The following is a 26541-nucleotide window of genomic DNA, read 5'->3' on the forward strand; positions in this document are numbered from 1 at the left end:
AACACTGATAACTGATAATGTTCCTTCACAGCATGCACTCATTAACTCAGTGTTTGAATGCAAAAGCAGTCACACACTTTTGGTTAATCGACAATTAACTGCACAAAGACACGTTTAGACATTGATTGGAAAGGACGTGCGTGTTGAATGAACGAATGGCCATACACTGACATCTACTGGGGAACCAGTGCAATACAGACGTGTCACACCTGGAGATGTCACTCATGTAGTCTGCTCATAAAGCCACTGCTCTTCTGTTATTCCCGAAAATGGAGCATGTGGATCGAATTTTGTCTGAAAGTCCCTCCATTGAAGAGCTGGAGGATATTTTACATGGGGGTCAGCTATCCTGTAACCATGTCGATGAAGTGTGGCCTAATTTGTTTCTTGGCGACATGTAAGTGCATTTGTGCGTGACTTCTCTTAAAAGAGAACAATCAGCCTTTATTGTGCCATTTTTTCATACACAGGTACACGTCTCACGACAGATATGGCCTATGGAGACTGGGTATAAGTCATGTTTTGAATGCTGCACATGGGAAAATGTGCTGCAAAGGAAGTGATGATTTTTACGGTACAACTGTAAAGTACTATGGCGTGCCAGCAAATGACCTGCCTACATTTGATATTTCACCCTTTTTTTACCCTTCATCACATTACATTCACGATGCTCTCAGCACAACAGGTGGTATGTAAAACACACCATTTCTATATGTGACATGAACACTTTTTTTTTACTTTTTAAAATGTATTTTAATTTTGATTTTTCAAAATGTATTTATCAGTTAATAATAAAGAATAGATAAAAGGCTGAAGCCTTTTTTTTCAACAGCTAAAGTGTTTGTGCATTGCGCCGTGGGAGTGAGCCGGTCTGCTGCTCTGGTCTTAGCTTACCTGATGATATACTGCAATTACTCTCTGGTGGATGCCATCTTGAAAGTGAAAGAAAGAAGATGGATCTTTCCAAACCGAGGATTTCTGAAGCAGTTGATAACTCTCAACAGTGAATTAAACTACAAGGCGCAGTCACAGTAAATGTTCTTTTAAACAAGTATGCAAGTCAGAAATCTGTAAATTAAAAATAGCGTTACATTTGAACAGTAGGCCTACAGCTGATCAACAACATTTCCTTTGTGTCACTTTCTGTTAAGCTTAAAGAAATCCAAAGCAATGCTTGTACTGCTCAATAAATGGGTGGGTTTTGGTCTTTGTACGAATGAATTATTTGTTACTATTATTATTTGTTCATTAATAAACAGTAGCCTATTTACTGAATACCTCACAACACTGAGCAATGTAACCTTTATATATTTTATATAATTTAGCAAAACTAAAGTAGTCGAACCCTTCAAGGATTTTAATCTTGAACTGAACTAAAGTAAGCCTATGCAAATGCATTCAAACCAAGCTGATCAGCAAACACTGTTACTCTGTTTGTTCCACTACACGCAGTACAATACTCCTAATGTTCACTGATGTTCACTCAACACAATTGTCACTTATTGTCACTTATTGTCCTGTTCTCTCGTCATCGGATGAATCATCTCTAAACTTAACTTGTGGAACGGACCACAATGTCCTACAGAAATGGAATAGGGCTAGAATAGAAATATACACGGAATTTATTTATAAAATAGCTGAGGGTAAAAGTGTGTAATTAATATCAAAAGTGAATGCTTTAGAGTATATCGTCGATTAAAGTTTTTAATGTTATTGTTTATGATCAAACCGATGACGATATAGCGAAAACACGCATGTGGTGCGTGTTATTTTTTCCCGCGCTAGTCAGGATGGACCAATCAGAGGCATTTGTGATTACTGGCCCAGACATTTTATTTAATAATAGTAGGCTAATGTGCTAGTGTATCTACATATGCTTGTTCATACCGTGCTTTGAAATTCATATATTTAATGCGTTATAGACTATTTTTGTTCGAGTAAAAATATTTCTAGTACGATAAAAACATCAGAAGATCTGAACGCGGCTCAACTGATGTTTTTGACTTTCTGAGCCACCAGGCGCCCCCTGGAGGAGATGGGATGTGTTGTACGCAGATGTCCGTCGTCGGCGGGGCTCTGAGACTCTCGGTGGTGTCTGGTGACCAAACAGCGTCATAAAGAGCACCTGTTTGTGCGGATCACGGCGTGCCGAACCCGTTATGTATACTGGAGCCTCGGTAAAACAGAAGAAACACATCTCCACGGGCGTTATAGTCTGATCTGGGTCAATTCAGAAGAATGACAACCCAGAAAAATAAACACCCACTCCTAGCCATCAAGGAGTTCGAGAATATCCTGGACACATGCAAACTTGATCTAAATCCAATCGACGAGGTCTGGCCGAACTTGTACATCGGAAACGTGTAAGTACTAGCATACTAATAGAAATGCAGGTGTATGCAGACATGTTTTTTATATGCAAGATTTATAGCACGCGAGCAATGCCTACGTGGTTTATATTTATATGCATTATATTATTGCTATATTAAATAACGAGGTGTTCTGTAAAAGTAACTTGTTTGTTTGAGATTCAGTCATATATTGTGCCTCTAGTGAACTCGATTTTAAAGGACTTTTAATGACTGCCAGAGCGGTTGCCCTGATTCATTACATAACACATCTTTCACTTTTTTTTTTTTTTTTTGCAGGGCCATTGCTCAAAATAGAAATGCTTTGAAGAAAATGGGCATCACTCATGTCTTAAATGCTGCTCATTCCAAGCAAGGCAGCATCGGGGACCAGAGTTATTACGGCAATACAATTGTGTATTATGGCATCCCAGCAGAAGACTCTTCATCATTCGATCTCAGTGCATACTTTAAACCAGCTTCTGATTTCATCCACAAAGCCTTGAGGAAGAAGAACGGTAAGTCACCACAGTCAGTGATATTAATGTATTGCAAAATAAAACAAGGCAATGTAAATAATAAAGAAGAATTTTGAAGTCTTCTTTGACACTGATTTATAAGAATAGTATTTATACAACATTTCGCTATCCTAAATAACACAACATCCTTCAACACTGCTGAACTTAGGTTTTTCTGTTTTTTTACTACAATAACATATAGGTCTGTTTTACTGCACGTGATTTTAGGCAAAAACAAAAAAAAGCTACATTTCCTCTTTACCTCTTTTTCCTCTGAACTTCATTATAATGTCTTTTTTTAAGAAAATGATGTGGTTTGTTTCAATTATAGTATTAGTCTGCTTCTGACAGTCACAATGTCTTTTATCTGTAGGAAAGGTGCTTATTCATTGCATCATGGGAATGAGTCGGTCTGCCACACTGGTTCTAGCGTACCTTATGCTGCGTCAGCGTCTGACTCTCCGCACCGCCATCCAAACAGTTGTACTGCGAAGAGCAATCTATCCTAACAGGAACTTTTTGAGCCTTCTCCTGGATTTAGACATTCAGCTACAGAGAAAGCGGAGGCTTTGTCCTATTCTCTGACAAAAAAAAAAACACAAAAATGCACGTTTATTCATTTTGTGTAATATAAGAGGTAAGGGGGTAACCACCATCGGTATGTTTACAGTATTTATGATATGTATATATATATATATATATATATATATATATATATATATATATATATATATATATATATATTGTTTCATATAGTAAAACTTGTGCCTTGCAGGTTTAGCCTATGTATAGACCATCTTTGTACTTTTCCATACATTTACAAAGTTATTAAATAATAGTTTACCTAAAAAACTTTAATAATGAATGAAAGTTTTTAATACAATTTTTTTAAAACTTCATTTACATTTGACATAGTCATATTAACATAGGTGGCTTTAGTGTACAATGTAGTGTACATGGAAATGAGAATGGTGTTTTTTAAGAAAGTCTGTATTATGTATTCAAGTTGCACTGAACGACAGCACACAAGTGCCACATGCTCCTCACACTGTGAATAATATTTAGCAGCGGAGTCAGTATTCAGCATAGAATACCAAATGAAACAGTATTAAATGATTGAATTGTGCTTTTATTATTCAGCTGCAGAGAAACCCCTCACTGTGAGCAGTACTAGCTTTTACATTGCTTTTGGCAGCCACGTTTGGAGAAATACACGGGCCAAGCACAACACTCTTCTGTTAACTCGATCCAAAAAGCCTTGTTTAAATGACTGAGCAGCACTCGCTGATGTGATTTTAGTGCACCTTTTTGTTTTAATAGCAGAATAATGCGTTTCATTCAGCTCACTGATTCACAGAAGTTCCTTTGTTATCTTGGAGAATATTTAGTGTAGAAATTAAATTAGATTCTATTGACCATGAGCGGGACAAATATTGAATTTGTTACACTGTTAGATATAACTTCACTAGTGGACTCATGTTCAGATATTTAATACAAACAAGGTGCCAAGTAAATGTATTATATGTATTTGTTCAAATGAAATAAACCCGAAAGTCCTTTGGTTGTGCCTTTTTTTCTTTCTTAATTTCTAAAATATATTTCCACTGATTTCTCATATGCTAACATAATTCTCTATGAAAAGCCACATGCTCCTCCAGCTGCAAATAACAGAGCTCATGCATGTGTCAGTTATAAACTGTACATGACCCTGTCTAGAGTACAACATTATTCATGTGCTTCTGCATTCTTTCCTTTGTGCTTCTTACATCTTCCAGCAGGGTGCAGTGCTGTGCCATGAAATGTCTGCAAACAGGGTTTTCTTCCATCAGTATAATCAGATTAATTAAAATCTTGCAGTTTTTTTATGCTGAGTGTCCTTCGGTGACATTTTCCTTTTTCCCTTTCATGCGCTGTCCTTCATATGCTACATTAACAGAGGCGTCTTTTGTTGAGTTCAACCGCATTCAAAGAAATCTGGATAAATAGGTTACAGATTCAAACCTGTTCTTTATCACTTTTCAATGACATTTAATCATGCAGATGTACTTGAAGGACCCCATTATCCAACCTACTAAAACTGTAACAGAACAGCATTAACCCCCAAAAACCTCGAGGAGAGAAACCAATTCCCCTGGACTGGCTCTTCCTGTCGTCACCCTGACAGCGTGACCTGCAGCTGTGCAGCTAGAGGAAGCAGGACCAACACGAGTCCCCGGACACACATCGCTTTCAGAGAACATTCAATTAAGACACTACTTTGCTTCCTGATTAGCCGCTTGGCATACAGTGTACGATGATAAATCATGGAACGAGTCGAGAAGAGAAACCGAGAACAGACGCAAGCCGCTGAGCCAAGTGTGTGTATATATTCTCAGCTAAGCTAAGTCATCTCCTGATTTGACTGTGGAAGAACCAGAGGCACAGAGGGGGTGATGTTGATGACCACATTAGTGTCACACAAGTGCTCTGGAAAGCAGATGCATCTGTACATGATTACATTGTGTCAGTGTTTTCTCAGGGAAGACCGTCAAGCCTAAGATATCACGCATACGAAGAACATCAGCCCAGCAGCAACATATATTTTGGCTAAAACAACCATTTTAAAGAGACAGCAATAGTAAAGCAGAAATGAAACGCATGCATTGTTTTACCTTTTCAAATGCTTTTGAGCTCGTTATGTTCGACAAAAGTGTGTTTATTTGATCACAAATACAGTAAAACAGTTAACATGCTTTCTGTTTAAATATATTTTGAAACGTAATTTCTTCCTGTGAATATTCAGCAGCCATTACTCCAGTCTTCAGTGTCACATAATCTTTCAGAAATCAATCTAATATGCTGATTTGGTGCTCAAGAAACTTTTTTTTATTATCAATGTTGAAAATTGTTGCGCTGTCTAACATGTTTGTGGAAAGCGAAATTGGAACATTATATGTTTTTTACTGTCACTTTTGATCAATTTAATGCATTCCTCAGGCATTCAAAAAAATCTTACTGACCCCAAATTTTTAAACAGTAGAGAATGTGTTATTGTACGACTGTTTACTTTGAATTCAGGAAGTCTCCATGACTTTTAAAAAACCACAAAAGAAAAGCAGCCTGAATGATTCATAGATTGGATCTACCACTGCAATCTGAAACTGGCAAATAAGAACCACTTAATACAAATTACATACACTGCTTTTCCAAATAAAGATTAAAGAAACCCAAGCTTAGTCACTGTAATGCACTTCAGTGAAAAATTTTGATTTCACCAGGACAAGAACTTAAAAATGTTTTTTAAAGTCTATTAAAATGCTATGTTAAAATACTATGTGATATTGTGATTCTTTTCGTGTACAGTATAAGGTTTCGATAATAGTGAGTAATAAGCAGATCTTGAGGAGGAACAGGTGTATGTGGCTTTCACACCCAGGCCATTAATTCCTTTTTATTAGCTTCATAAAACCATAATTACTACGGGGCTCAAAGCTTATTTTACCGGCATGGAAAGAACAACTCTTAGTTAAGTCTTTTCCTGCTTTACACATATAGCCTAATTTACTGAAGCATTTGAGCACTAACTAAACACTTTCAGCTGGAGTGCAAAGAAGACAGCCCGTCTTTGAGAGGGGTATCTGACACGCTCCAATTACCCAACATGTCACTGCACTCGCATGTGCAAAGATCTCACCATTTATCAAAGACTCGCCCTCAAGGCAAATGAAAGGAACATCTGGATTTCAAGAGTGTTTAACCTAGCAGCTGGCGAGACCTCGTGAGATTATGTGTATTTCCCTACACAGTGACTCATGATAAAGATGTATGCATTCAATGAAAGCCGCTGATGACCCACCTTTACCTTTGTCTGCACTCCAAGAGTGATTTACAATATCGGGGGTCTAGCCAAGATATACACAATATGTGCAGAACATGCTCAAAAGATCATTGTCTAGGGAAAGACAGTCTTCTAAAAGCAAACCTGACTGCCCACTAAGACCTGGAAGAGCTCTTTGTATCCAGGGAGGTTTATAATTATACACCATTTAAAAAAAGAAACAGCCTCCAGAGACATATCTGTGGACTGGCTGTCGACAACGTCCCTGACCAAGGAGAGAAGAGCAGGCAATCTGAGAACGAGGGGAAAAAAAAGGGCCACCGGCTGCAAAATGTAAGTTCACAAAAGGAGGGGAGATTTTAGAGGCTTTTAGAAAGTAACATTTTGGTGTTTTGGAGAGCTGTTATGGAAGCTAACCTCGCTGAATCGCTCTCGGCTCTGGCATCGCACGTTTCCTTTCCCACACCTGAGCCGTAAACACATTTGCCACAACAGTCAAGGAATCCTAAGTGGAATGATATTCCATAAAAAGCCCTCAGTATTCATTTTAATGATGTTAAGAGCTGAAGTGGAGTGTCAGTGTGCTCTCAGCCTCTTAGCAACAAGAAGATTTCACGAGCAGCAGCCTCAGGTGGGCTCAACTAGTTTGATGGGCTTTCGGAGAATGCCTCTAAACTGCATGTCAGGCAGCTTGATAATATCCAACACCTTACTGCAATTTTCAAATAAAAAATGTCCTTTTTAAAATATTCTTTGGGCCAAGATGTCTCTCAAGGAGCTGTGTGCCTACGAGACACCATCCGTTACTGAAATGCAGAACTTCATGTTGGCTGACAGACGGCCCACTGGACATGTGAACCAAGTGTGGCCTAATGTGTACATTGGCAATGAGTATGTATTGTGTTTTCTATTCAAATAGATATTGAATAAACATGTACAGAACTACAGATGTTCTCTGTGTTTGTGTTTTTGCAGGATAGCGGCAAGAGACAAGTCAATGCTTTATAATATGGGGATCACACACATTGTGAACGCAGCTAGTGGACCCCCTCATGTAAACACTGGACCCCGCTTTTACAGAGACATGGCTATTGATTACTATGGAGTGGAGGCTGATGATTCCTCGGATTTCATCATAAGTGTGTTTTTCTATCCCACAGCAAGGTTCATACGAGCTGCGTTGTCAAAAAACGGTAAGTTAAATGGGAGGAAACATCCTCACCAGGCAATATTTTAGAACATATAACCGGCAAGTCTTTATAACTATCTAAAATAAAAGAAAAACAGTTCCTTGCTTTGCCCTACTTGGGGAATGCTTTGTTTTCCTGCCTGGTGCATTTGAGCCACGCAAAATTGTGCACTACGACTGCTAAACATCATGTTTACACGCTCGTCTATTTTTATTTCCATTTTACAGCTCCTTCTTTTTTAATCGACAGCACAATATATGATCACCAGATTGTGCATTATCTGTTTATGTGGGATTTAACGCAAACAATGATCAGAAAAGTATACTTTTTCGAAACTCAGAGAAACTTATAGAACCATGCCGAACCGCTTTACAGAATGATTCATTTTCCAAAACATACCTAACCAGCACATGCTGTTTTTTTCAGAAAGCATAGCGCAAGGTTGCATAAAAACAGGCGTTTAGAAATTGATTCGATTAAATACCATTAGCCTATATAAGAAGAGTCTTTTATTTTCCATTTCCTTTTTTATTTTTATGCACTGGCTAATTAGGTCATTTAGAAAACAATCACATTCCCTTTTCATAATGTTTGATTGTTTATTCAAACGTATTATAAACTGATTGGCGTGTGGTTTGACGGCTTAAAACAGTACAACCCTACAAAACCACTGAAGCATTTTATTGGCTTAAGTTACTAAAAGTAGCATCTACACTGTTAAAATGTTACACAACGATTCTGTTCTGCTCTTCAGGAAGAGTGTTTGTCCATTGTCTGATGGGAGTGAGCCGCTCTGCCACCCTGGTGTTGGCCTTCCTCATGATCTGTGAGGATCTTACTCTAATGGAGGCCATTAAAGCAGCACGGCTACACAGGGACATCTGTCCTAATCCTGGCTTTCTTAACCAGCTTCGACATCTTGACATGAGCCTCGTCCGAGAGAGGAAGAAAAAACTGGAAGCTTACAAATTGTAACTGAAAACTTGGTAACAACGTGATGAATCCCATTTCAAGAGCACATCCCTTAAGGGCCTCCTTCCCAATGGCCATGACCCAGTTCTATTGGGCCAGATCTTATTTGCTAATATCCATTGTAGTTCAATGGTAAAGAGGGTATCAGAAGGCAAAATTGAAGGGTTTCCCCATAAATAGTAAATAACCTCTAAAGGGCAGCAGGGTTGCAAAATAAATGGCAGGTTTTAAAATTTCTTCCAGATGAGATATACTTTGAACTTGTCTCGAAATGAGCCAGCAAGCTTGTTTGTTTTTTTTTACTGGAGCGAAATGAAACGGTTGTGGCTTGCTCTTTATCATGAGAAGGTGGAAGAGCCATGCATGGCTACATGACTTAAGGGTTGGTCCCCTGTAGTGAGTTTCTAATGGGTATCATATGCTTCGACATATTTACGTCGCAGGTCAAAAACACGGGTGTTGTGACCTAAGGATATTGATGACCAAACAGGAATGTGATGATAAAGCCTTTAAATAATTTCTCAGTCTAGTGGAACAGACCAAAACTGTCACATTGTTCCCTCTGAAGCATATCCTTTCTTGTTGGTATGTGAAATAAATGACACAGTACCTCAGGAATTATGTGGTGTTTTGTTTTAAAAGGGGACATCTGTTAATTTTCACCTAATTTCCCACCGGTGACTGTGAAGGCAAACATGATTACGGAAGCAAAAAGGTCAAATGTGCAATATACGTAACTACAAATTGTCCCATAAAAATGTGCATTGATCATTCCACTGAGAACACATGCATCGCATTAACACAGGCTATATATTTGATTCCAGAGATTTCTAACCTTTTTTTGACAGAAAAGCTCCTAAAGGCAAACCATTGGCCTCTCAACTGCATCTACATCGGATCTACGGTGTCTGCTGCTGACAAACAGACACGCTTTTGGACCCGTTAGTCTTGTCTGGCCCAACCTCTACATCGGAGATGAGTAAGTACTGAACCACAGTCTAGGAAGTAAAACGGAGATACTGGTTTCAAATATAGGCGTTTGAGTTTACCGTTTATGCTATGTAAATGATTTAATCAAAAGAGCCGCTCGTTTCAGGTCAACGGCTCGTGATAAAGGACTGCTCGCTGATCTGAGAGTCACTCATGTTGTAAACTGCGCCGAGGGACTGCATCGCATCAACACAGGCGGCCAGCTCTACTCAGACACGAGTATAAGTTACTGTGGAGTGCAGGCTTCAGATCACCCACAGTTTGATTTGAGCCAGTATTTCTGCTCCACTGCATCCTTCATTAAAGCTGCACTCCCTCAAAATGGCAAGTCTGACTTCCTTGACCTTTTTCTGACTAATTTTGTCAGTGATTGTATTGAAATTAAAAGAAGCAGAGCAAAAGAATAAATGGAGCAGTGCAAAGTCAGCAGGCAATACAGTGGTTTTAATAAGTGAAATATGTAAATGGTAACTATTGTCAGAGATACCGAATAAGTTAGGAGGTTCTTTGTGTGCTGCAGGCAAAGTGCTGGTTCACTGTGCGATGGGAGTGAGCCGCTCCGGAGCCGTGGTCCTGGCCTTCCTCATGATGTGCGAGAACCTCACTCTTACGGACGCCATCATAGCTGTCAGGTTGAACAGGGACATCTGTCCCAACTCAGGCTTTCTAGAACAGCTGAGAACTCTGGATATCCAATTAAAGAGATAATACACACAAAAAATAAAGATTCTGTCATTTAGTCACAGTCATATGTTTTTCAAACCTGTATAACTGATCGTCGTAGCTTTTCAAGGTGCAGTCATATGGGTACCTTCAATAGATATCGAAAAAGCATACATTATATGTTTGATCATTTCTACTTTTGTAGCAGTCTGGAAAGATAGGAGGGTGAGTAAATGATATTTTGAAAACGTGATCACATCCTTTTAAGATAACAAAAGCACTGAAAAATAAAATGTTCTGAAGTTTGGGGGGTAGTAAGATTTTTTTTTATTGTAGAGGTCTTATTTGACAAAAAAAGCTGAATTCTCAGTATTCATTGCTTTGGTTTTCATCGTCCTTCAGAAATAATTCTGTTGAATTACTGCCCAAGAATAATTTCTTATCTGTGATACATTTTTAAAAATTCTTTTTCATTTTTAATTATTCTTCAATAAATCGTTCAAAAGGACAGCATATTTTTTAAAACAGAAAACCATTCTAACATTATAATGTAACTGTCATTTTTAAAAATCAATTTAATGTCAATTTAAAAAAAAAAAAAAAAAAAAAAAAAAAAAAATTATATATATATATATATATATATATATATATATATATATAAAAAATCAAGCGATAATAAAGCAACATTGTTTTTTTTTTTTTTTTTACATTACACGTGTACTGTATATACAGTTTTACATATACAGTATATATTTTGAAAGTAGGTTTATACATTTATATTTGTATATTACAAACACTATAATACATACACTAAAAAGTCAAACGTTTGGAAACAGTAAGATTTTTTATAATTTATATTTTTATTTTTAAATTAAAAATTAATTTTTAATTTAAGATGTTTATGTTCTTTAAGGCTGCATTAATTTGAAACCTATTTAAAACAATATGTTTCTCTTAATGTACTTTAAAATATATAATTTCATTAAAATGGAAAACGATTAAAAACCTCTCTTGTATTTTTGATCAAATAAATGCAGCCTTGATGAACATATACACACACTCTCAAAAGTTGTCTTTTAAAGATTTTTCTTATATGTAAATACACAAACACACGTGTATACACATTATGAAAACAATAACCTTTATTTTGAATAATTAATAATTTGAGTGTATTATATATATATATATATATATATATATATATATATATATATATATATGCAAGAGACATCGAGTAAGCAGCTTCATATCAAATTATGAATCAACTTTAAAAAAAAGATGAACTGCCGTAATTGCTGTAATACCGTTTCAACAGAGAGAAGCTATAAATAAGAAGATCACTGTGCTGCTATCTCAGGCATGAAGTATGAACGTCACTTCCCACATAATGCTCACATATTTCTTTATAATTTCTATACTTCACACATATGCTATATCATACTTTAAAGGAGTATATAAAACACAATGTCTAACGGAAATGTAGCTAGAGACGCTAAGTTCTTTTGGAACATATGTGCTGGAATGATTTGAAATTCATGAAAATTAAGACCTCGTCTCGCAGTAATAGAGCTGCTTTTGTGGGAAAGAAAGAAGATTTCAAGGTTGAAGGAATAAGTGAACCTGACAAAACAGTAAAAGGAATTCAACATCACCAATTTAATGACTTCCCTGTCAAGGTGAGTGATGGTGGTGACTGAGTATGAGAGGAGGGGGAAAAAAAAACATCCAGTGCTGATGGTTTTGAAAACCATCCCTCTCCGGAGATGATTCATGTGTCCTTTTCACATATCTGGGAAGCGAAAAGCAATTACCATTCCATTTGCAGCGGCCAAGCTCGCATTACAGAGACTGTGTTAAACTCGGTTCAAAAAAGAAACACCTTTTGGATTAAATTACAAGCACAGCTCTACAGAGATTTCCTATTTTTGTCAAATTTAGTCACTGGGCGCCAGGAAGGACAGCTGCCTGTAGGAGGGCTCGCAGCAGGCAGTGTAAGGAGGGAATAATTGGCTGGTGGAATTGGGCCCAGGCTGTACCGTCTCCTCTGGGACAAAAGTCAGATTCACTGGCCTTTGACTGAAGCTGCCATCTTCCTCCCTTGTATCTGTCACAAACCACAAACATGACAACACAAGCACGATCCGTGATGAGAACATGATTTTTTTTTTTCAAATTTGCATAATGATACGATATTCCATTCCTCGGGCTACGGGGCATACTTGGTGGTGTCTTATAGGCCAATTTTTCCTATGCAGATTTTAAGCAGTTTTTAAGGAGCTAACATGCTGTGCAGAGATGTACAAACAAGCTTTCCGTTCATAATGGGGTTTATACTGACAGTGAGGGAGCGCTTTCACATTCGGAATAAATTAGAGTAGGGTTACCTTTCGCAGACGCAGGTGAGAGACCACGGCAAATATAATTTTAGTTTCCCTATTTGCTTTAATTTTCTTTAAACTTTTTATTGCGATAGGACAGTATGCAGACAGAAAGCGAAGTGGGAGAGGGGGATATTGACAGACAAAATATACTTGCTTAAATGAAAAATATTAAATAACATTCTCCTACAAATATCATTAATGACCATTAATGTCGGCTAATATGGCATCGCAAGATACCTTCTGATGTTCATAATTATTTTGTGCTATAACTACTGAAGAAACTATCAGTTCATGTACGGCACTACAGTGATTAAACAAACACAAATTGGTATCGTTATGGTACAGTAATAGTATAGAAAATGACATACCTGAAGTAACTTTGTCTATCTGCGTGTTAAGAGTGGCATATGGCACCTAGCAACAGTATCAAAAGGGGCGAGTTTAATCGAGTGCAATTAATTTTAGTATGCACTACATAGTAATTACGAACTTCAACATTGCGCGTACTTAAATATAACCATTTACTGACAGATGATAAAGACTTATTTTCCAATGACAATGTGTTGGCGACAGTCACTGAATTCATGTAGGCTACATTAGCAGCGATGGCTACCGATATGATTACAGAAAGTGCTCCACAGATCAGGATTGCTTACCAGAAACTGACAGCTCATTGATAAATCGCTTTAGGTCACACAACATAGATACAGCTACATGAATCTGGAGTGAATACATTGTGCTGAATTTGTGTCTACAGCTGGAGGTCGCCACTCCTCTCATCAGCTCATGTGCTGCGAAGGTCACAACTAATAGATCAATAGCCTAAAAATATCATTTCAAACGCGCAGGCTATTCTGGGCCAAGCAAACACGCAGTGTCTACTTGGTACAAACAGACCACCCGAGGCTGTTAATATTGGAGGCAAGCGCCACACCATTAGGGATACAAATGTAATCTTTTTTTCGTGTATACACATACAAACATTGATGCGCTAAGTGGTGCATCTTGGAAAGACAATCTTGTGTTTGAAAAGAGAGAGAAATGGTTCAGACTTCAGGGAATAAAGGCCTAATCTTGGTATTTCCACAGGCTCTAACTACAGTAAGCGAAGTTTCAACACACCATTTTAAATTTATTTGCAACCATCTCCTAAAAAAAAAAACTGACATTTGTTTTGACAGATTGTTTCAACTGTCATATCGGTGTAATCATGCATACTCGCAAGTTTTAAGACACTGACACCAGAAGCCTTGGAAAAATAATTAATCAAGTGTTTGCTTTCAGGCTGAACTAATAGAGTCTGCAGCTTTGACAGGTCCCTTATTAGCTGCATTAAAACCACAACATGCTAACATACAATTACAAAGCAAACGTTACATGCTTCTTTTTAATTCCTCTTTAAGGCATAATACTCGCACGTCCAGCAATGGGAATTAAGTATGGCATTCAAATAACATGTACACTAGTGCAGAAATAACCAGTAGAATGAAAATACTTGTCTCGTCTATGTCTAAATTAGTGAAAAGGCTAGTAAAGCTACTAGTAACACAACTATGTCAAATAGATTAACATGTGAAGTTAAAGCATCTGGTTGGGCGGAAGACATCTCTAGATTGCTATCAACTTCAGAAACAAGGAACAAAGCGTTCTCATCGTGGTAAAGGGGAAATGGAATAACGTTGCTAATGCTACCTAGGCTTGAACATTGATTACTATGGAGTGGAGGCAAAAGACTTAGCGCTACTTTAAACCTCTCTGAGTTTCTCTACCCTGGAGCTCAATTTATTGACCATGCACTCAGCAAAGCAGAAAGTAAGTAAAGAGAGAGACGGGGCATGTTAAATCTCTTTAGATAAGAGGGAAGTAACAGGCACTCAAGGACTCAATCAAGTGAGCCCTGTAGAATTCAAATGAGAGACCCAAAAAGCAGAACTGATGGAGGCAAGTGTTCCTGATGCAGCTTCTCTCAGGAGAGAACAGAGCTCTCTGTTTGGATTATTAGCACTGGTCTTAAAGTCAGCACTAATATCAGTGACAGATACATTCTCATGCGCGTGTAAACAATAAAGAAAGTGCAAGGTGAACTGGAATTCAATTGTATTATCCTAAAAATGGTTTAATCTCTGCAATTAAGTTTAGGCCATTTGCCTTCAAGTCGATTAATCCATTTAAAGAATGGTTAAATGTTAACAGAAAGCATGAGGAAGTATGAAATTTCTTTTAACACACATCTAGCTACCGTCATATTATATACTGATTTGTAATGTTTGTTCTGCAGGATTACGTGGTCCAAAAAAACAAAAAGGTACTTCCTTTGGCTTTAGCACACTGTATTTAATATTTGTAGACAAGGTCTGTAACAGTTCATTTTTATTGCCAAGGCAGCTGTGCTGTTGCATTAGATACATATTTTGCTTCCCATCTAAATTGATCCAACCTCTACAGTCAAAAGCATCCATTTTTCTATGAAGTAGTCCCTGCACTCTACGAGATTGTTTCCAACCAAAATGCGTTTGAAAATCTGTTGGCTATAAAAGATCTGTTTAAGAAAGAAAGCACGAGCTGAAAACAGAGTCCATACACACTTTTAGGTCTGTCAGTGGCTCATCATAATTTATTTTCTGCTAAAATGTACAGCATTTAAGTGACCGACTAAAAAGGTAACTCATAAATACAGGACTGTTGCTCTGTTAATTAGTACAGTCAGGATATCCCTCTTACGTCAAACTGCCATTCTGTACAGGTACAAAGGCTACAAAATAAGCTATACAAACAGACACCGATACAATTTACCTTTTTACATGCCATCTGTTTTGTCTATCAACAAGGCTACTGCTCTACATTTCAGTAAAATATAAATCAGATGTTTTATAAAGATAAAAAAAATCTACAGATGGAATGAAAATGTAAGTTTAAAGGCATTTCATAAAAGACCAACTTTGGAGTAAATTGACACTCATAATAATTTTGCAACTCTGCCACATTTGAAATGGTTTCGTTTCCCCATCCCCTTTGATTTAGATTTCTACATGTACAAATACTGACATTGACTGTTCTTTGCTATTGTGACAGAAATTGCTTTAAATTGTATAAAAACAGAAAGCTGCCTCAGGTAAAGAAACTTGTTATAAAGTAACAAATTATACACATTTAGCAATAGAACCTTCCAAGCCGAACGTGACGATGTTTTCAAATCTTTACAGTATTAGAATCAACAAAAATAGAGTTTAATTTTTCCTTCCGTATGAGGGAAACCTAACCAAGGCCATACATTTAATATAAAATTGCTTGCTATTAAGCACAACACTGTACAGTACTACTTTGATGCACTGTCACTAACAAAGACGTTATAGCATGCTAAGTATAACCTTACATTTAAAAAAATATAAAAGTAGATTTACAATAATTTAAATAATATGAAGGCATGAGTACAGACTTACATATATAACCTTGCGATTGCTAAAGGTACATTGAAAAGGCTCTTTTGTCCAAAAAACATACAATGCAGGCACATTTAAAGGTTCCATAATGCAGGTTCCAACTTAAAGAAAATGTAACCTCCATTCAACTGCAATGCAGTTTCGGGGGAGATTATTTACGCTTACACAAATGTTACATTTTAAAATCTTATGCTGTAAGGCTTCCCATAAACAGGGGAGAAAAGCTAAAATTTAGCCAATAAACAAAACTTTTTTTGCATTCTTACCAAGTGCTGGTTCTTTCAGAAAGATCCATAAAAGCGAACGTTAACCATGAAAATAAGAACAAACTAAATACCTCAAGTCAACTAGCTGACTTTTGCAATGTCACGACCCTTCACTTTCAGGTCGTTGATTATCGTCTCATGTAAGGCCCGTTTAAGGGTTGTTTGGACATGCCAGTGTTCACGTAACCATGATGACCTGCTGGGCTGTACATCATATTGCCATGGGGAGGGGCCTGCATGGGCTGCTGTGGGTAAGGCTGAGTACCCATCATGCCCATCTGCATAGAGTACTGTGGAGATTGATTCATATAGGTAGGATTGCCATGGTAGCCCCCATTCATCATGGGCTGCGTCACTCTGTAAGTGTTCATTGCCATATTGACGTTTACGTTCATCGAGTTGACATTGTAAGCCGGAGCAGGCATGAGGTTCACCCCCATGTTCATCCGTGGCGGCATAGCCAGTGTCCTGCCGGGAGCCTGCATGGCCACAGTCTGAGGACCCCTACCGTACATCTGCTGCTGGTGAGGCGGCAGAGGGGCCGATTTGGAGCGGATGGATACGGGGTGGTGGTGGTGGTGATTCTTGGGGGCCATTTGCGTCTGCAGCCTCTGAGATTGGGCCAGGTTCATGTTGGGTGTAGCCATGTTGCGTTGCAGCATCATGGGTGGTGGAGTCATGTTAGGCGGGGGAGTGACAGTAGCCTGTGACTGAGGGCCTCCGCCAGGTTGCGACAGCGACACCAGTGCGGGATTGTGAGGGCCGAGCTGCGAGGGCAACGAGCCGTTGTTGTTTGCATAGGATGAGATGGAGTGCGAGGCAGAATGGCTGAAGGGCAAGGAGTGGTCCATGATGGTGTTGGTGAGCTGCTGTAGCTTATGCAGACTAAACGTAGCTGACTGACCATAGTGTCCCCCTCCATACTCCCCCTGACCCATTCGGTCATACAGGCCCAGATTGCCTGAGGGATTGTTGGACTCGGGGATGTCGGGCAGCTGCATGGGTGGAGGGAAGCTGGCCGGCATGGAGCAGTGCGACAGAGGCTGCTGGTACTGGTGTTGAGGGTGTTGGTGATGTTGATGGTGTGGATGGTGCTGGTGGTGGCTGTGGTGGTGAGTGTGGCTATGCCCGTGGCCATGGCCATGTCCGTGTGGATGGCTGGGCTGCCTCTCCGGCACACAGCCTTGCGGAGACTTCACACTGCATCCCTGAGGGGAGCTCATGCTGGTTTGCTGGAGCATGCTGCAAGCGCCAGTATTGTTCACCACAGGACCGGCCATCTGCTGGGACACAGCACAGCTGCTCTGACTGTGGCTGCCACCGGAGGAGAGGTTGCCATAGGAACAGCTGCTCTGGGAGGAGGCGCCCGCTCCTGCTGCCGTGCCACAAATGCTGTTACCCAGCGTGGAGTCGTAACTGCTGGGATTCTCGTAATTCTCTGTGGTGCTCTCGATGCTACCTAGGTCGCTGAAGCCACTATCCACCACCTGCTGAGAATGGTCCGACACAGAGGGCACATCCATTATTGGACTAGTCTCCATGTTGTTATGAAGCGAGTGCACAGAGACGGTGCCCTGATCGGGGCTGATCTGAGTGTAGCCACTTTCTAGAATGGACACCGCTGGACTGTTAACTGATCGTACAGATTGGCTCGGGTGAGAATGGACAGAAGACAGAGGACTGCTGTGATCCGACTGCTGGCAGTCGTCCACGGGAGTCATCTGAGGGCTCTGCTCAACATGAACATAGCCCTGTAGGCTGTGGCAGGCCTCCTGAGTCTCAGCGCAATCCTGGAAGTGCCTCTCCTGCTCAGACTCTTGAGTCAGAGACTGCACTGCTTGGGCCGTCTCCATGTCAAGCTCAGGGCAAATGCTGTGGTCCTCTTTTATTGCCGGGGTCAATGGGCCCATATGCTTTTCTTCAGGCCTTTGACTGTTATCCTCTTCCTCTGTTTCGGAGTCTGGAGGATGATCTGAGTCCACAGTGTCCCCCTGTTGCATGCCCAAACTCACGAGAGTGCTTTCAGACGCAAGTTCCTCTGAACAATGAGGACCTTGGTCTACAGGGCTCGGTTGCACTTCAGGATCTTTATTGTTATTACTAGGAGTTGGAACTGGCTCTGGGTCTTCTGCAAGGTCTCTTTCTGGTAATGGCGCCAGGTCATCTATTCTCTGCTCGTGGCTGTCATCTTCATCATCTGCATCATGATCATCCACATGAGATGGTTCTGGCTCTTCTTCTTCATCCTCTTCTTCATCTCGTTCCCCTGAGTCCTTACCAACTCTGCCTTCTGCTTCACCCTCTAGCTTCAGGTCTTTGACTTCCTCTGTATTTTGAGTTGACTCTTCAGCATCAACTGTTGTACTTGATTTTGTCTCACTGGTCTCATCAATGCAGGGTGAATTTTCCACTGTGTCAGATTTGTCTGTTGGCTCACTCTCACTTACTTTGTGAGACTCTGGTAGCTCGGGACTGTGGGGTACTGAATCGCAGGGGTCCAGTTCTGGGTCCTCTAGTCTGGGCTCTCTAATAGACTCACATGGTCCTGAGAAGGACGCAGGGCTGACATCCTGCTCTTCTTCTTGTTCCTGCTCCACTGTGACCATTGGTGTCTCAGGAGGTGTGTAAAGGTTGAGCTTAAAGCCCATTTTTCGCTCCTTTAGTCTCCATTTGGGAGGGCCTCGTTTGACACCTTTGGGCCAGCCTTTCTTACGTTTTAGAGGTCGAGGATTGTCCTTTTTCACTGCTTCAGAAACACCAAAAAAAGATGTTCCATGTTAATTTATCTTTAAAACATGCAACAAAACAGTATGTTGTAAAAGTTAACATGTATTGCATTACCTTCAACATTTGCATCATCTTTAGATTGATTTGAGTGATTGTCATCTTCATATCTCCTTGGTCTTCCAGGCCGACGCATGGCTAATCTCTGGCTCTTCTCATCTTCCTCATCCTCGCTGTCACCCCTCCTGCTGGGCTGTGGCAGAGGGCTTTCCACATCAGAGTTTTCAAACGGCTCATCTAGTACCTCTGTTCTCTCCGAGATGGTCTCAGTTGTGACACTGCTGTTGATTCGTGTTCTCCTTCGCCCTCTCTTCCGTCGAAAAGTTGGACCCCGCTATCAAAAAAAACAAAAAACAACACACCACGTTTAAGGGAACAATTCACTTAACAGAGAGGTGCATATTGTATGCTTGAGAACAACTTGTGCTTGAGAATGGAATAAATACAGGGAGATGTCAAAGACTGTTAGACTTAACAACTGTCATAGCAAGAGTTGGCCACTTTTTTGTCAAACTGTCCCTGGTGCCCTTTAATCCAAAAAGCAGAGGTTTGGAGGAGACAGATACGGTCAAGGGTGATGCTAAACATAGGGAAATGTGGCTGCGTTGTGAATGGGTTGCTTCATGATCTAAATGCAAAAGCCCATCATTTAGACCACAGTGCCTACACCACAGGCCATTCATTTGGAAAGCTTAGCCTGCCCAAAACCTCAAATGAGAGTGTTCAGAATCAAGCTGACCACAAGTTCCTCACAACATTCTCTCCCCCAGGCATTCTGGGATAGCAGTACCCCAATGCAAATAATCTGCAGCATTACTTGGTGATACAGAACCAAGATTTCCCACACAAATCACGAAAGCAATATTACTTAATTATGGACTTAAGCACTGATGGAAATAATGGATAGTTTTGGATCTTTTTCCATCCAACTAAATACAACTCGCAAATGATGAGGGAAATTCAATGTGAACAATGATGACCACAGAGACCTGAAGAAATTAACACTACTATTGTTTCTGACGTTTACCTTTCGCTTGAGCCCTTGCCCAGACTGGGATTTGATTGCACTATCTTCACCATATTCACCATCATCATCATCATCATCATCATCATCGTCATCATCATCATCACTGCTGCTTTCTTCGCTCACTTCAAACTCTTTCCCAGCACTGCTGGCAAACAGTGGGTCTGAGTATCTTCTGCTGAAGTTCTTGCACTTAGTTAGTGGAGGTCTTGTGCTAGCGAAGCCCATCCCTGTCGCCAAATTCCTGGTTGACGCACTACAGCCTGCACGACGATCTCCTGCCTGTTGTGCCACAAAAACACAAACATGAGCGCTATACAGGCTGAAGCCAAGCAGACAAATAACATCTCAGTTATCCATTTTGCTTCCGCAGCGCCCCTGCAGTGCAGAGATTGTCTCTTGATTAGCCGTTGATCTCAGCAACATTTATTTTTAAGCGGCTGTGGAAGATTACATTTCATGGGACATTCAGAGGCATTAATAATAAAGGGCTTTGATTTAGGTCACTCAGGAAGCTGGGTTACTGTTGAAAGTGCTTTCAGCTATCTCTGTGAACTCACCCTGAACTCCTGAAAGGCAAACGATGGGATAAATTTAGCTCACTTTTCATGCAAGCATCATCTTGTAGCTAATAATGCAGAGCTAAGGAAGAAATGAGTGACCTGCACTCACTGTGAACACCACAATCTGCCTATTGAATAGGTTTGAATTAAAAACAAACTGATTTTAGACTAGCCACCAGAACAGCCTTTGATCATCCTACAGATTGTGGTTGAGTTCGGCATTATGCAAAAAAAAGGTCAGGCTGTGTCAGAGACCAAAAGGAAACAATAATGGGCCATTTTACAAAATCTATTGTTTCCACTGCAATATCTGTGGCAAACGTTAACAATGCATACAGAACATAGTAATTTGATGCAAGACAGATGTAATTATAAGCTCAAATTTACATGACTTCGACTGATTAAGCCTCCGTATATACCAGGAAAAGCACCTCAAGTTTTCTTGTATATTTATATAAAGGTCTTTACAGGGGGTTCTTTCTATGAATTTAGTAACATTATTAAAAGGTAAAATGCAGACTTCTGGGGCTTTTTTGACATTTGAAACAATAAAAAGGTATACCTGTGGGTTTTTGTGATTTCCACAACAACATGATCACTGATAGTAAGTAGACAGTCTTACAAGACATGCACTTATGAAATCTGAACTGCCATAGATCTTTTCTTTGTTTGTGTACATAAAGTCAACAGAGGGAAGAATGACACAATCTTGATTTTATGCCAAATCAAACATGAAGGCTCTGAATATAAATCATTATTAAAAGCTTATAGACTGCACAGTAAAGCAAAAATATGGTTCTAAACACTTATTTCACTTATTTATGAATTTGCTATGGCTCAATAATTTATTTCTAATAGGAAACCAAACACGAAATCCTTGATAGTTTAGCTTTAAGTATTAGAAAACTGTACTTGGACAGACCAAAAAAACCTTCACTAAAATCAGGTGTTCAGTCCCTGATTAAATCATGAATAGACCTTTAAGCCTACCTGTGCTATAGCACTCTTCAGCTCCCCTGGAGGGCTTCTGCAGACTGAAACTGGAGTCCAGCTCAGGCAGTTAGGATCAGCATCATGAAGCCGTGGCTTCATTTTTAGTCTATCCATGTGCTCCTCAATCAGCTGATGCCTTCGAATGATTACAAACCTAGACAAACATGTTAGAAAATATTAAAAACAGAAACTGTCATTTGGTATTGATGTGCATGTAAATATAGCCATAATGTTCACCTCACCCCTTCTGGAATGTAGTAATGTCTTTAGAGATGATACAGTGTACTGAAAGCATGTGAGTGAATTGTCAGATTGACAGATACCACCACAGTCAAACCCACCTGCCATCCTGGAAATCAATCATGTTGAGCTGCTGAAGTGTGGTAGCGATGTCATGTGGACACATGCCCGTGGCTCGGCTCATTCCCCTGATGCTGACACTCTTATCTGGGTGGTTGTGCAGGTACTCCAGTATGACACTTTTCCAATAAGCCAAGTAGGACAGACGACCCAGATCAGATAGAGGCTTCTCTGGGGAGCCAGCCTGGCCCTCTAGCCTGGAAAGTAAGTAACCTGGAAAGACAGGAATGGAAAGAAAGAGAGAGAAGATGAGGAAAGATTGTTTATGAGTACTGTTGTCAGATCAGGTTTAAGTGTCACTTTGACATAACATAAAACAACACAAATCACAATTTATGAAGACATGGAGTAATGCCCATGTGCAGCTTGGAGGCACATTTCATAAGCTTGAATGATATTTTACATATACTGTAAATAAAGCCAGATTCGCATAAAAATCTAAGTTATACATAAAGAATTTAATGAGGATTACTGCGGTCTTGTAGTTCTTGTGATGTCATTGTTGTATTAAAATACAAAAAGCAAAATGATAGTATTTTAAGAAAATTACAAAACAGTCCATTCCAGATAACCATAGTGACGGATGTACATAAATTATATGCAATATCAATATTAATAATTAGTTAATTTACATGAAGAATATTTGTTCTTTTGTTGACTGGTTAATGTTTTAGTTGATTCTGTGTGAAGCAAATCAGATTTAGATTATTTTTATACTCTAGTATTTTAGTCTTTTGCATTAACACAAAGTTTGCAAATGCTCTTCTGATTCTACACAGTGCAAATCAAAACATTCACACGCAAACAAATTATACCATGCACTACATCCAACTGTATATAAAGGACATGCAAACCCAGTAATCAGTACAATGAAACCGGCAGTCTTTCCATCATGACTGCCTAGTCTGAAACAGATCCACTTTCTGCTTTCATGCAGAGCACAGAAGCATCTGCTCATGATACAAACAATCTTATGCTCACATCTCATAAGACTTCCAAACCAGTTAATGAATAACTTACTGAAATCAATGAGGAACCTTCCAAATCCTTGCCTTTGGTACTGAGGCATGATCATTATGCAGGAGACATTGTACTTCTGCTGGCAAAGCTTTTCCTGTGGGAGAGAAAGAGAGAAAGATAGAGTGTGTCAGCGCACTGCCAACGCATGCAATTCACTGCACCTGCCGTTGTCCTGAACTGAACCAAACAACCACACAAAACCCTTCAAACAAATTGCAGAAAAGGTTCAGATCCAGAAACGAGCACCGTACAAGAATTGCTATCTTTAGCAACCCACTAGATAACCTGCTGTTACTTTTACTCAACTGTCATAGGATTAGATATATTTATTTAAAGGTTGTAATACCTTTGAGAAGTATCCAATAAGATGACAACCTTTCTCATCATTCCGTGTTAGAACGTAGAAGAGAAAAGGCTCCACATCGTAATACAAAGTCTTGTGATCCAGAAAAAGTTTTGCAAGCAAACAAAGGTTTTGGCAGAAGATTTTGCTGATATTTCCATCAACCTGAGCAAAGTAGACAAAATTGGAATCAATTAGAGTCAGGTATGCGATACAAGGGCAGTTTCTGCTAGTGAAGTACCTGTGAAGATCACAAATCATAAAAACAGTGCAACAAAAGGTCTTTATAAGACTTTTGAAGGCCTGCAAAAATGTATGCATTTCCTGTTCACTAGACAAACAGGAACCTTGAAGTATAGGCTTAATCTGACATGATTAAATTGATGCAAGTCCAGTTCTCATCCATGTTGCTGAGATGTGTCTTTCGACAAGACTGGCACTTCATAGCCTCTAAACTCTGGACATAACCCCCCTCTTGTTTAAATTGCAAATGCAAATGATAAATTAGGATGCGGATGAAGTTGTGCATGTGCCCCTTGTGCAAGATTTAAGAGCAAGCACTGACCTCAAACACAGAGAGGTTATCCTTCCTGTAGATCTCATTAGCTGGCGGGTGAAACCACCCACATTTCTTTGAATGCCTCTGCAGAATGTCTTGGCTTTTCATGTACTTTAAGCAGAACTCGCAGAGATAAAGCTTCGGTAATCTGAGGAGGTGAGCAGCAATTAATTATAACCAAGAATGTGGCATAAGTAACAGGAGCAGGGAGAAACTCTAAAAAGCACATACTAGTTCACATTTGCTTAAGGCCGTATCTGGCAAAACATTTTGACTTGTGTAAAGTGTTTCTGAATTAATTTCAGACTTACCTGGAGTATTCTGGAGGGTATGGCGAGGAATACCAAGTTTGTATTTCATATTTCCCAAACTCAATCAAAGGAGGAGATTGTCCTTGATCACCACCAGCCTTCTGTTTTTAAAATAAAATCACAATTAAACACTTAAGAGTTTGATTTTTATATTACAAGCACAAACCTATGGTGTTTGCCAAGGGCTGTTTCTAGATGCTCTATTAAAGCTCACTGGTCTAAGGTGACTTATGTTGGTCTCTCAATAAGAAGAATGCCCAAAACTACTGGTCAAAAGACTAGACTCTTTGCTTCAAGTATTAAGCTTTTCATTTTATTTTTATTTACTGTTGACAACGGGTGGTTCAATCTTCACACCTTTGCTGTGATCTCCTTGATGCGTCTGAACAATTTCAGATCCTCTTCAGCCACGTGGTCATTGAGTAAAGTCATCCTTCCTTCCTGTGGTTCTCTTCTTGAGCATCTCTCGACATTAAAAGCTGTGAGAGGTCAGAGAAAAGAACCTTTAATAGTTGATATTTGCAGAAAATGGCACAGAAGAACTGAAAAGATGCTGACAACAAAACCCAAAGCTAATATAAACAAGCACTAACTAACTTAGAGTAGATAACACAGCATTCAAAAATCACAACTGCTAGCATGCAAATCACTACAGTCATGGAAAGGAAGGCTGATAAGAAAGGCTCATATCAACATTGCTGGCCAACACGCTAACCTCAAACCTTTAACCACACATCACAGTTTGTTTCTAGGCAACAGTGACCTCTAAACAAATACTCCATTTGTGCAGAGGTTGAGAGGGAACCAAACCAGGAGCAAGGGTCATTTGAAATGCAAACACTTTACATTAAAGTGCTTGTTACTAAAGGGAAAAAGCATTAATAACTTGGGTTTGAGAGGCAGGTGTGAGCAGCATGAGGACGTGAGCAGAGAGCAGAAATCTAAGGCTTTAGTGGCTTCAGAATTAATACAATAAAAAAAGACTGAAGAAAAAGGTTAAAAACAAAAATGCAGAGATGCAGTATTAGTTGAAAAACAAAAATCCATGTTATTTTGCTTCTAAAAATGAGGAAGATGAGTAAAACGGTTGAAGATGAAAAAGCCAGTCGGCCGTTTGGAGGTTCAGGCCCCTGTGCTTACCATGGTTTGGGTCTGGTTTTACTCTTCCGTCTGCCAATCTGCCCTTCCCTGGTGTGGTGTTCTCCCTCTGCGGGGAGGCCTTAAACCTAAACCTGCCTAGCAGCTTGTGCTTTCTCAAGAAGGGCGTTCGTTTGAAATGAAGCGCTGACTTAAACGGCCGGCCGCGCTTGGGTGCCCATCCTGAGGCTGAACCGGACAGGGATGCTAATTTACTACCAAAACCCTTGACAGACTTCTTTCCTTGAAGCTGCAGGGACGTTTTGGGTGAGGTGGAAACGTCCGGGCTGCGGCGCGCTCGCTTGGGCGGTGCGTAGCTGGGGAGTCCCTTTTGCCGGGACTGTCCCTGAGTGGTAAAGATGTGAGACAGTCCATCAAAGAGTCCCTTCAGCTGGTTGTTGCCTGGCAGGCTACTGAGGGATGGGCCGCTAGACTGGGAGGAGGAGCTGTGGGGGGAGTGGGCGGAGGAGGGTGAGGACGACTGGGCGGGGTTCAGCGAGATGGGGCTGTGTCCTTGCGAAGGGGATGGGGTAAGGAGAACGCTAGACGGGGCGTTTAACCTCACACCTGACGTCATCACGCTGCCATGGCATTTCCGAAAGCCCCGCTTCCTCGGCCTGTGCTGTTTCGAGGAGCCCGAAGCCTCACTGCGCAACCGGCGACCCAGGGGCGATGGCGTGAAAAATTTGGAAAGCCCGTCAATGAGACCTTTGGTTTTCTTGTTGATTGGGGGCAACGTAGTGAGGGTGGGTGTGGATGTGAGGGGGTCAGTGAGACTCCTGCCGTCTGTGGTGGGTATAAAGGTGCTTGATGAGGGTGGGGTACAGAAAGTGCTTATGGAACCCCTACCATGCCGTGCTTT

At 40.1% G+C, this 26541-nt stretch overlaps 5 protein-coding genes across 8 annotated transcripts in view; 4 read left to right on the top strand and 1 right to left on the bottom strand.

Annotated features, from left to right (window-relative positions):
- Positions 1-188: 188 nt before the first annotated feature.
- On the top strand, positions 189-1264 carry si:ch211-223p8.8 (dual specificity protein phosphatase 13A family protein). Its single transcript, XM_043256254.1, has 3 exons — positions 189-397; positions 471-688; positions 833-1264. The coding sequence occupies exons 1-3, from the start codon at positions 270-272 to the stop codon at positions 1033-1035; spliced, it is 549 nt and encodes a 182-aa protein (XP_043112189.1). The 5' UTR covers positions 189-269; the 3' UTR covers positions 1036-1264.
- A 794-nt stretch (positions 1265-2058) lies between these two features.
- Positions 2059-4427, top strand: zgc:153981 (dual specificity protein phosphatase family protein). The gene is made up of 3 exons (XM_043254502.1): positions 2059-2363; positions 2649-2866; positions 3240-4427. The coding sequence occupies exons 1-3, from the start codon at positions 2239-2241 to the stop codon at positions 3449-3451; spliced, it is 555 nt and encodes a 184-aa protein (XP_043110437.1). The 5' UTR covers positions 2059-2238; the 3' UTR covers positions 3452-4427.
- Positions 4428-6919: 2492 nt separating this feature from the next.
- dusp13a (dual specificity phosphatase 13a) lies at positions 6920-10147 on the top strand. Of its 3 annotated transcripts, none has more exons than XM_043254500.1 (6): positions 6920-7016; positions 7447-7574; positions 7659-7876; positions 8628-8844; positions 9694-9824; positions 9942-10147. In XM_043254500.1, exons 2-5 carry the CDS (start codon positions 7447-7449, stop codon positions 9761-9763), a joined length of 633 nt encoding a protein of 210 aa, XP_043110435.1. In that variant the 5' UTR covers positions 6920-7016; the 3' UTR covers positions 9764-9824; positions 9942-10147. The 3 variants fall into 3 exon arrangements, with proteins under 3 accessions (XP_043110435.1, XP_043110434.1, XP_043110436.1); XM_043254499.1 differs by lacking the exon at positions 6920-7016 and adding an exon at positions 7023-7314 and having other exon boundaries at positions 9942-10082; XM_043254501.1 differs by lacking the exons at positions 6920-7016; positions 8628-8844 and adding an exon at positions 7023-7314 and having other exon boundaries at positions 9942-10082.
- LOC122356812 (dual specificity protein phosphatase 13) lies at positions 9821-10795 on the top strand. Its single transcript, XM_043255883.1, has 3 exons — positions 9821-9828; positions 9942-10159; positions 10356-10795. Exons 1-3 carry the CDS (start codon positions 9821-9823, stop codon positions 10541-10543), a joined length of 414 nt encoding a protein of 137 aa, XP_043111818.1. The 3' UTR covers positions 10544-10795.
- Positions 10796-15464: 4669 nt separating this feature from the next.
- The window catches only part of kat6b (K(lysine) acetyltransferase 6B), a 28497-nt gene continuing 17420 nt past the window's right edge, over positions 15465-26541 (bottom strand). Inside the window, exons 7-17 of one of the 2 annotated variants that reach the window (XM_043254665.1) lie at positions 25683-26541; positions 24900-25021; positions 24543-24643; positions 24238-24379; positions 23676-23837; positions 23330-23423; positions 22291-22522; positions 21947-22103; positions 20397-20675; positions 19427-19703; positions 15465-19328 (exon numbers count right to left, since the gene is read on the bottom strand). The exon at positions 25683-26541 is cut by the window's right edge and continues 40 nt beyond it. In XM_043254665.1, coding sequence (XP_043110600.1) covers positions 16714-19328; positions 19427-19703; positions 20397-20675; positions 21947-22103; positions 22291-22522; positions 23330-23423; positions 23676-23837; positions 24238-24379; positions 24543-24643; positions 24900-25021; positions 25683-26541 — 5040 coding nt within the window. In that variant the 3' untranslated portion in view covers positions 15465-16713. Of the gene's footprint in view, positions 19332-19426; positions 19704-20396; positions 20676-21946; positions 22104-22290; positions 22523-23329; positions 23424-23675; positions 23838-24237; positions 24380-24542; positions 24644-24899; positions 25022-25682 lie in introns of both variants that reach the window. The other variant, XM_043254664.1, reaches the window with a different exon arrangement.

Source organism: Puntigrus tetrazona, chromosome 13 (assembly GCF_018831695.1).
Source record: "Puntigrus tetrazona isolate hp1 chromosome 13, ASM1883169v1, whole genome shotgun sequence".
Lineage (NCBI taxonomy): Eukaryota > Metazoa > Chordata > Actinopteri > Cypriniformes > Cyprinidae > Puntigrus > Puntigrus tetrazona.

Excerpts from the sequence above, each read along its gene's own strand:
- dusp13a (XM_043254499.1), top strand. The coding sequence starts at position 7,198 with ATGATATTCCATAAAAAGCCCTCAGTATTCATTTTAATGATGTTAAGA. Across the intron at positions 7,315-7,446 it reads TTCACGAGCAGCAGCCTCAG|ATGTCTCTCAAGGAGCTGTG; the intron begins GTGGGCTCAACT and ends CTTTGGGCCAAG. Across the intron at positions 8,845-9,693 it reads AAACTGGAAGCTTACAAATT|AAAAGCTCCTAAAGGCAAAC; the intron begins GTAACTGAAAAC and ends TTTTTTTGACAG.
- si:ch211-223p8.8 (XM_043256254.1), top strand. The coding sequence starts at position 270 with ATGGAGCATGTGGATCGAATTTTGTCTGAAAGTCCCTCCATTGAAGAG. Across the intron at positions 398-470 it reads AATTTGTTTCTTGGCGACAT|GTACACGTCTCACGACAGAT; the intron begins GTAAGTGCATTT and ends TTTCATACACAG. Across the intron at positions 689-832 it reads TGCTCTCAGCACAACAGGTG|CTAAAGTGTTTGTGCATTGC; the intron begins GTATGTAAAACA and ends TTTTTTCAACAG.
- zgc:153981 (XM_043254502.1), top strand. The coding sequence starts at position 2,239 with ATGACAACCCAGAAAAATAAACACCCACTCCTAGCCATCAAGGAGTTC. Across the intron at positions 2,364-2,648 it reads AACTTGTACATCGGAAACGT|GGCCATTGCTCAAAATAGAA; the intron begins GTAAGTACTAGC and ends TTTTTTTTGCAG. Across the intron at positions 2,867-3,239 it reads AGCCTTGAGGAAGAAGAACG|GAAAGGTGCTTATTCATTGC; the intron begins GTAAGTCACCAC and ends TTTTATCTGTAG.
- LOC122356812 (XM_043255883.1), top strand. Across the intron at positions 10,160-10,355 it reads AGCTGCACTCCCTCAAAATG|GCAAAGTGCTGGTTCACTGT; the intron begins GCAAGTCTGACT and ends TGTGTGCTGCAG.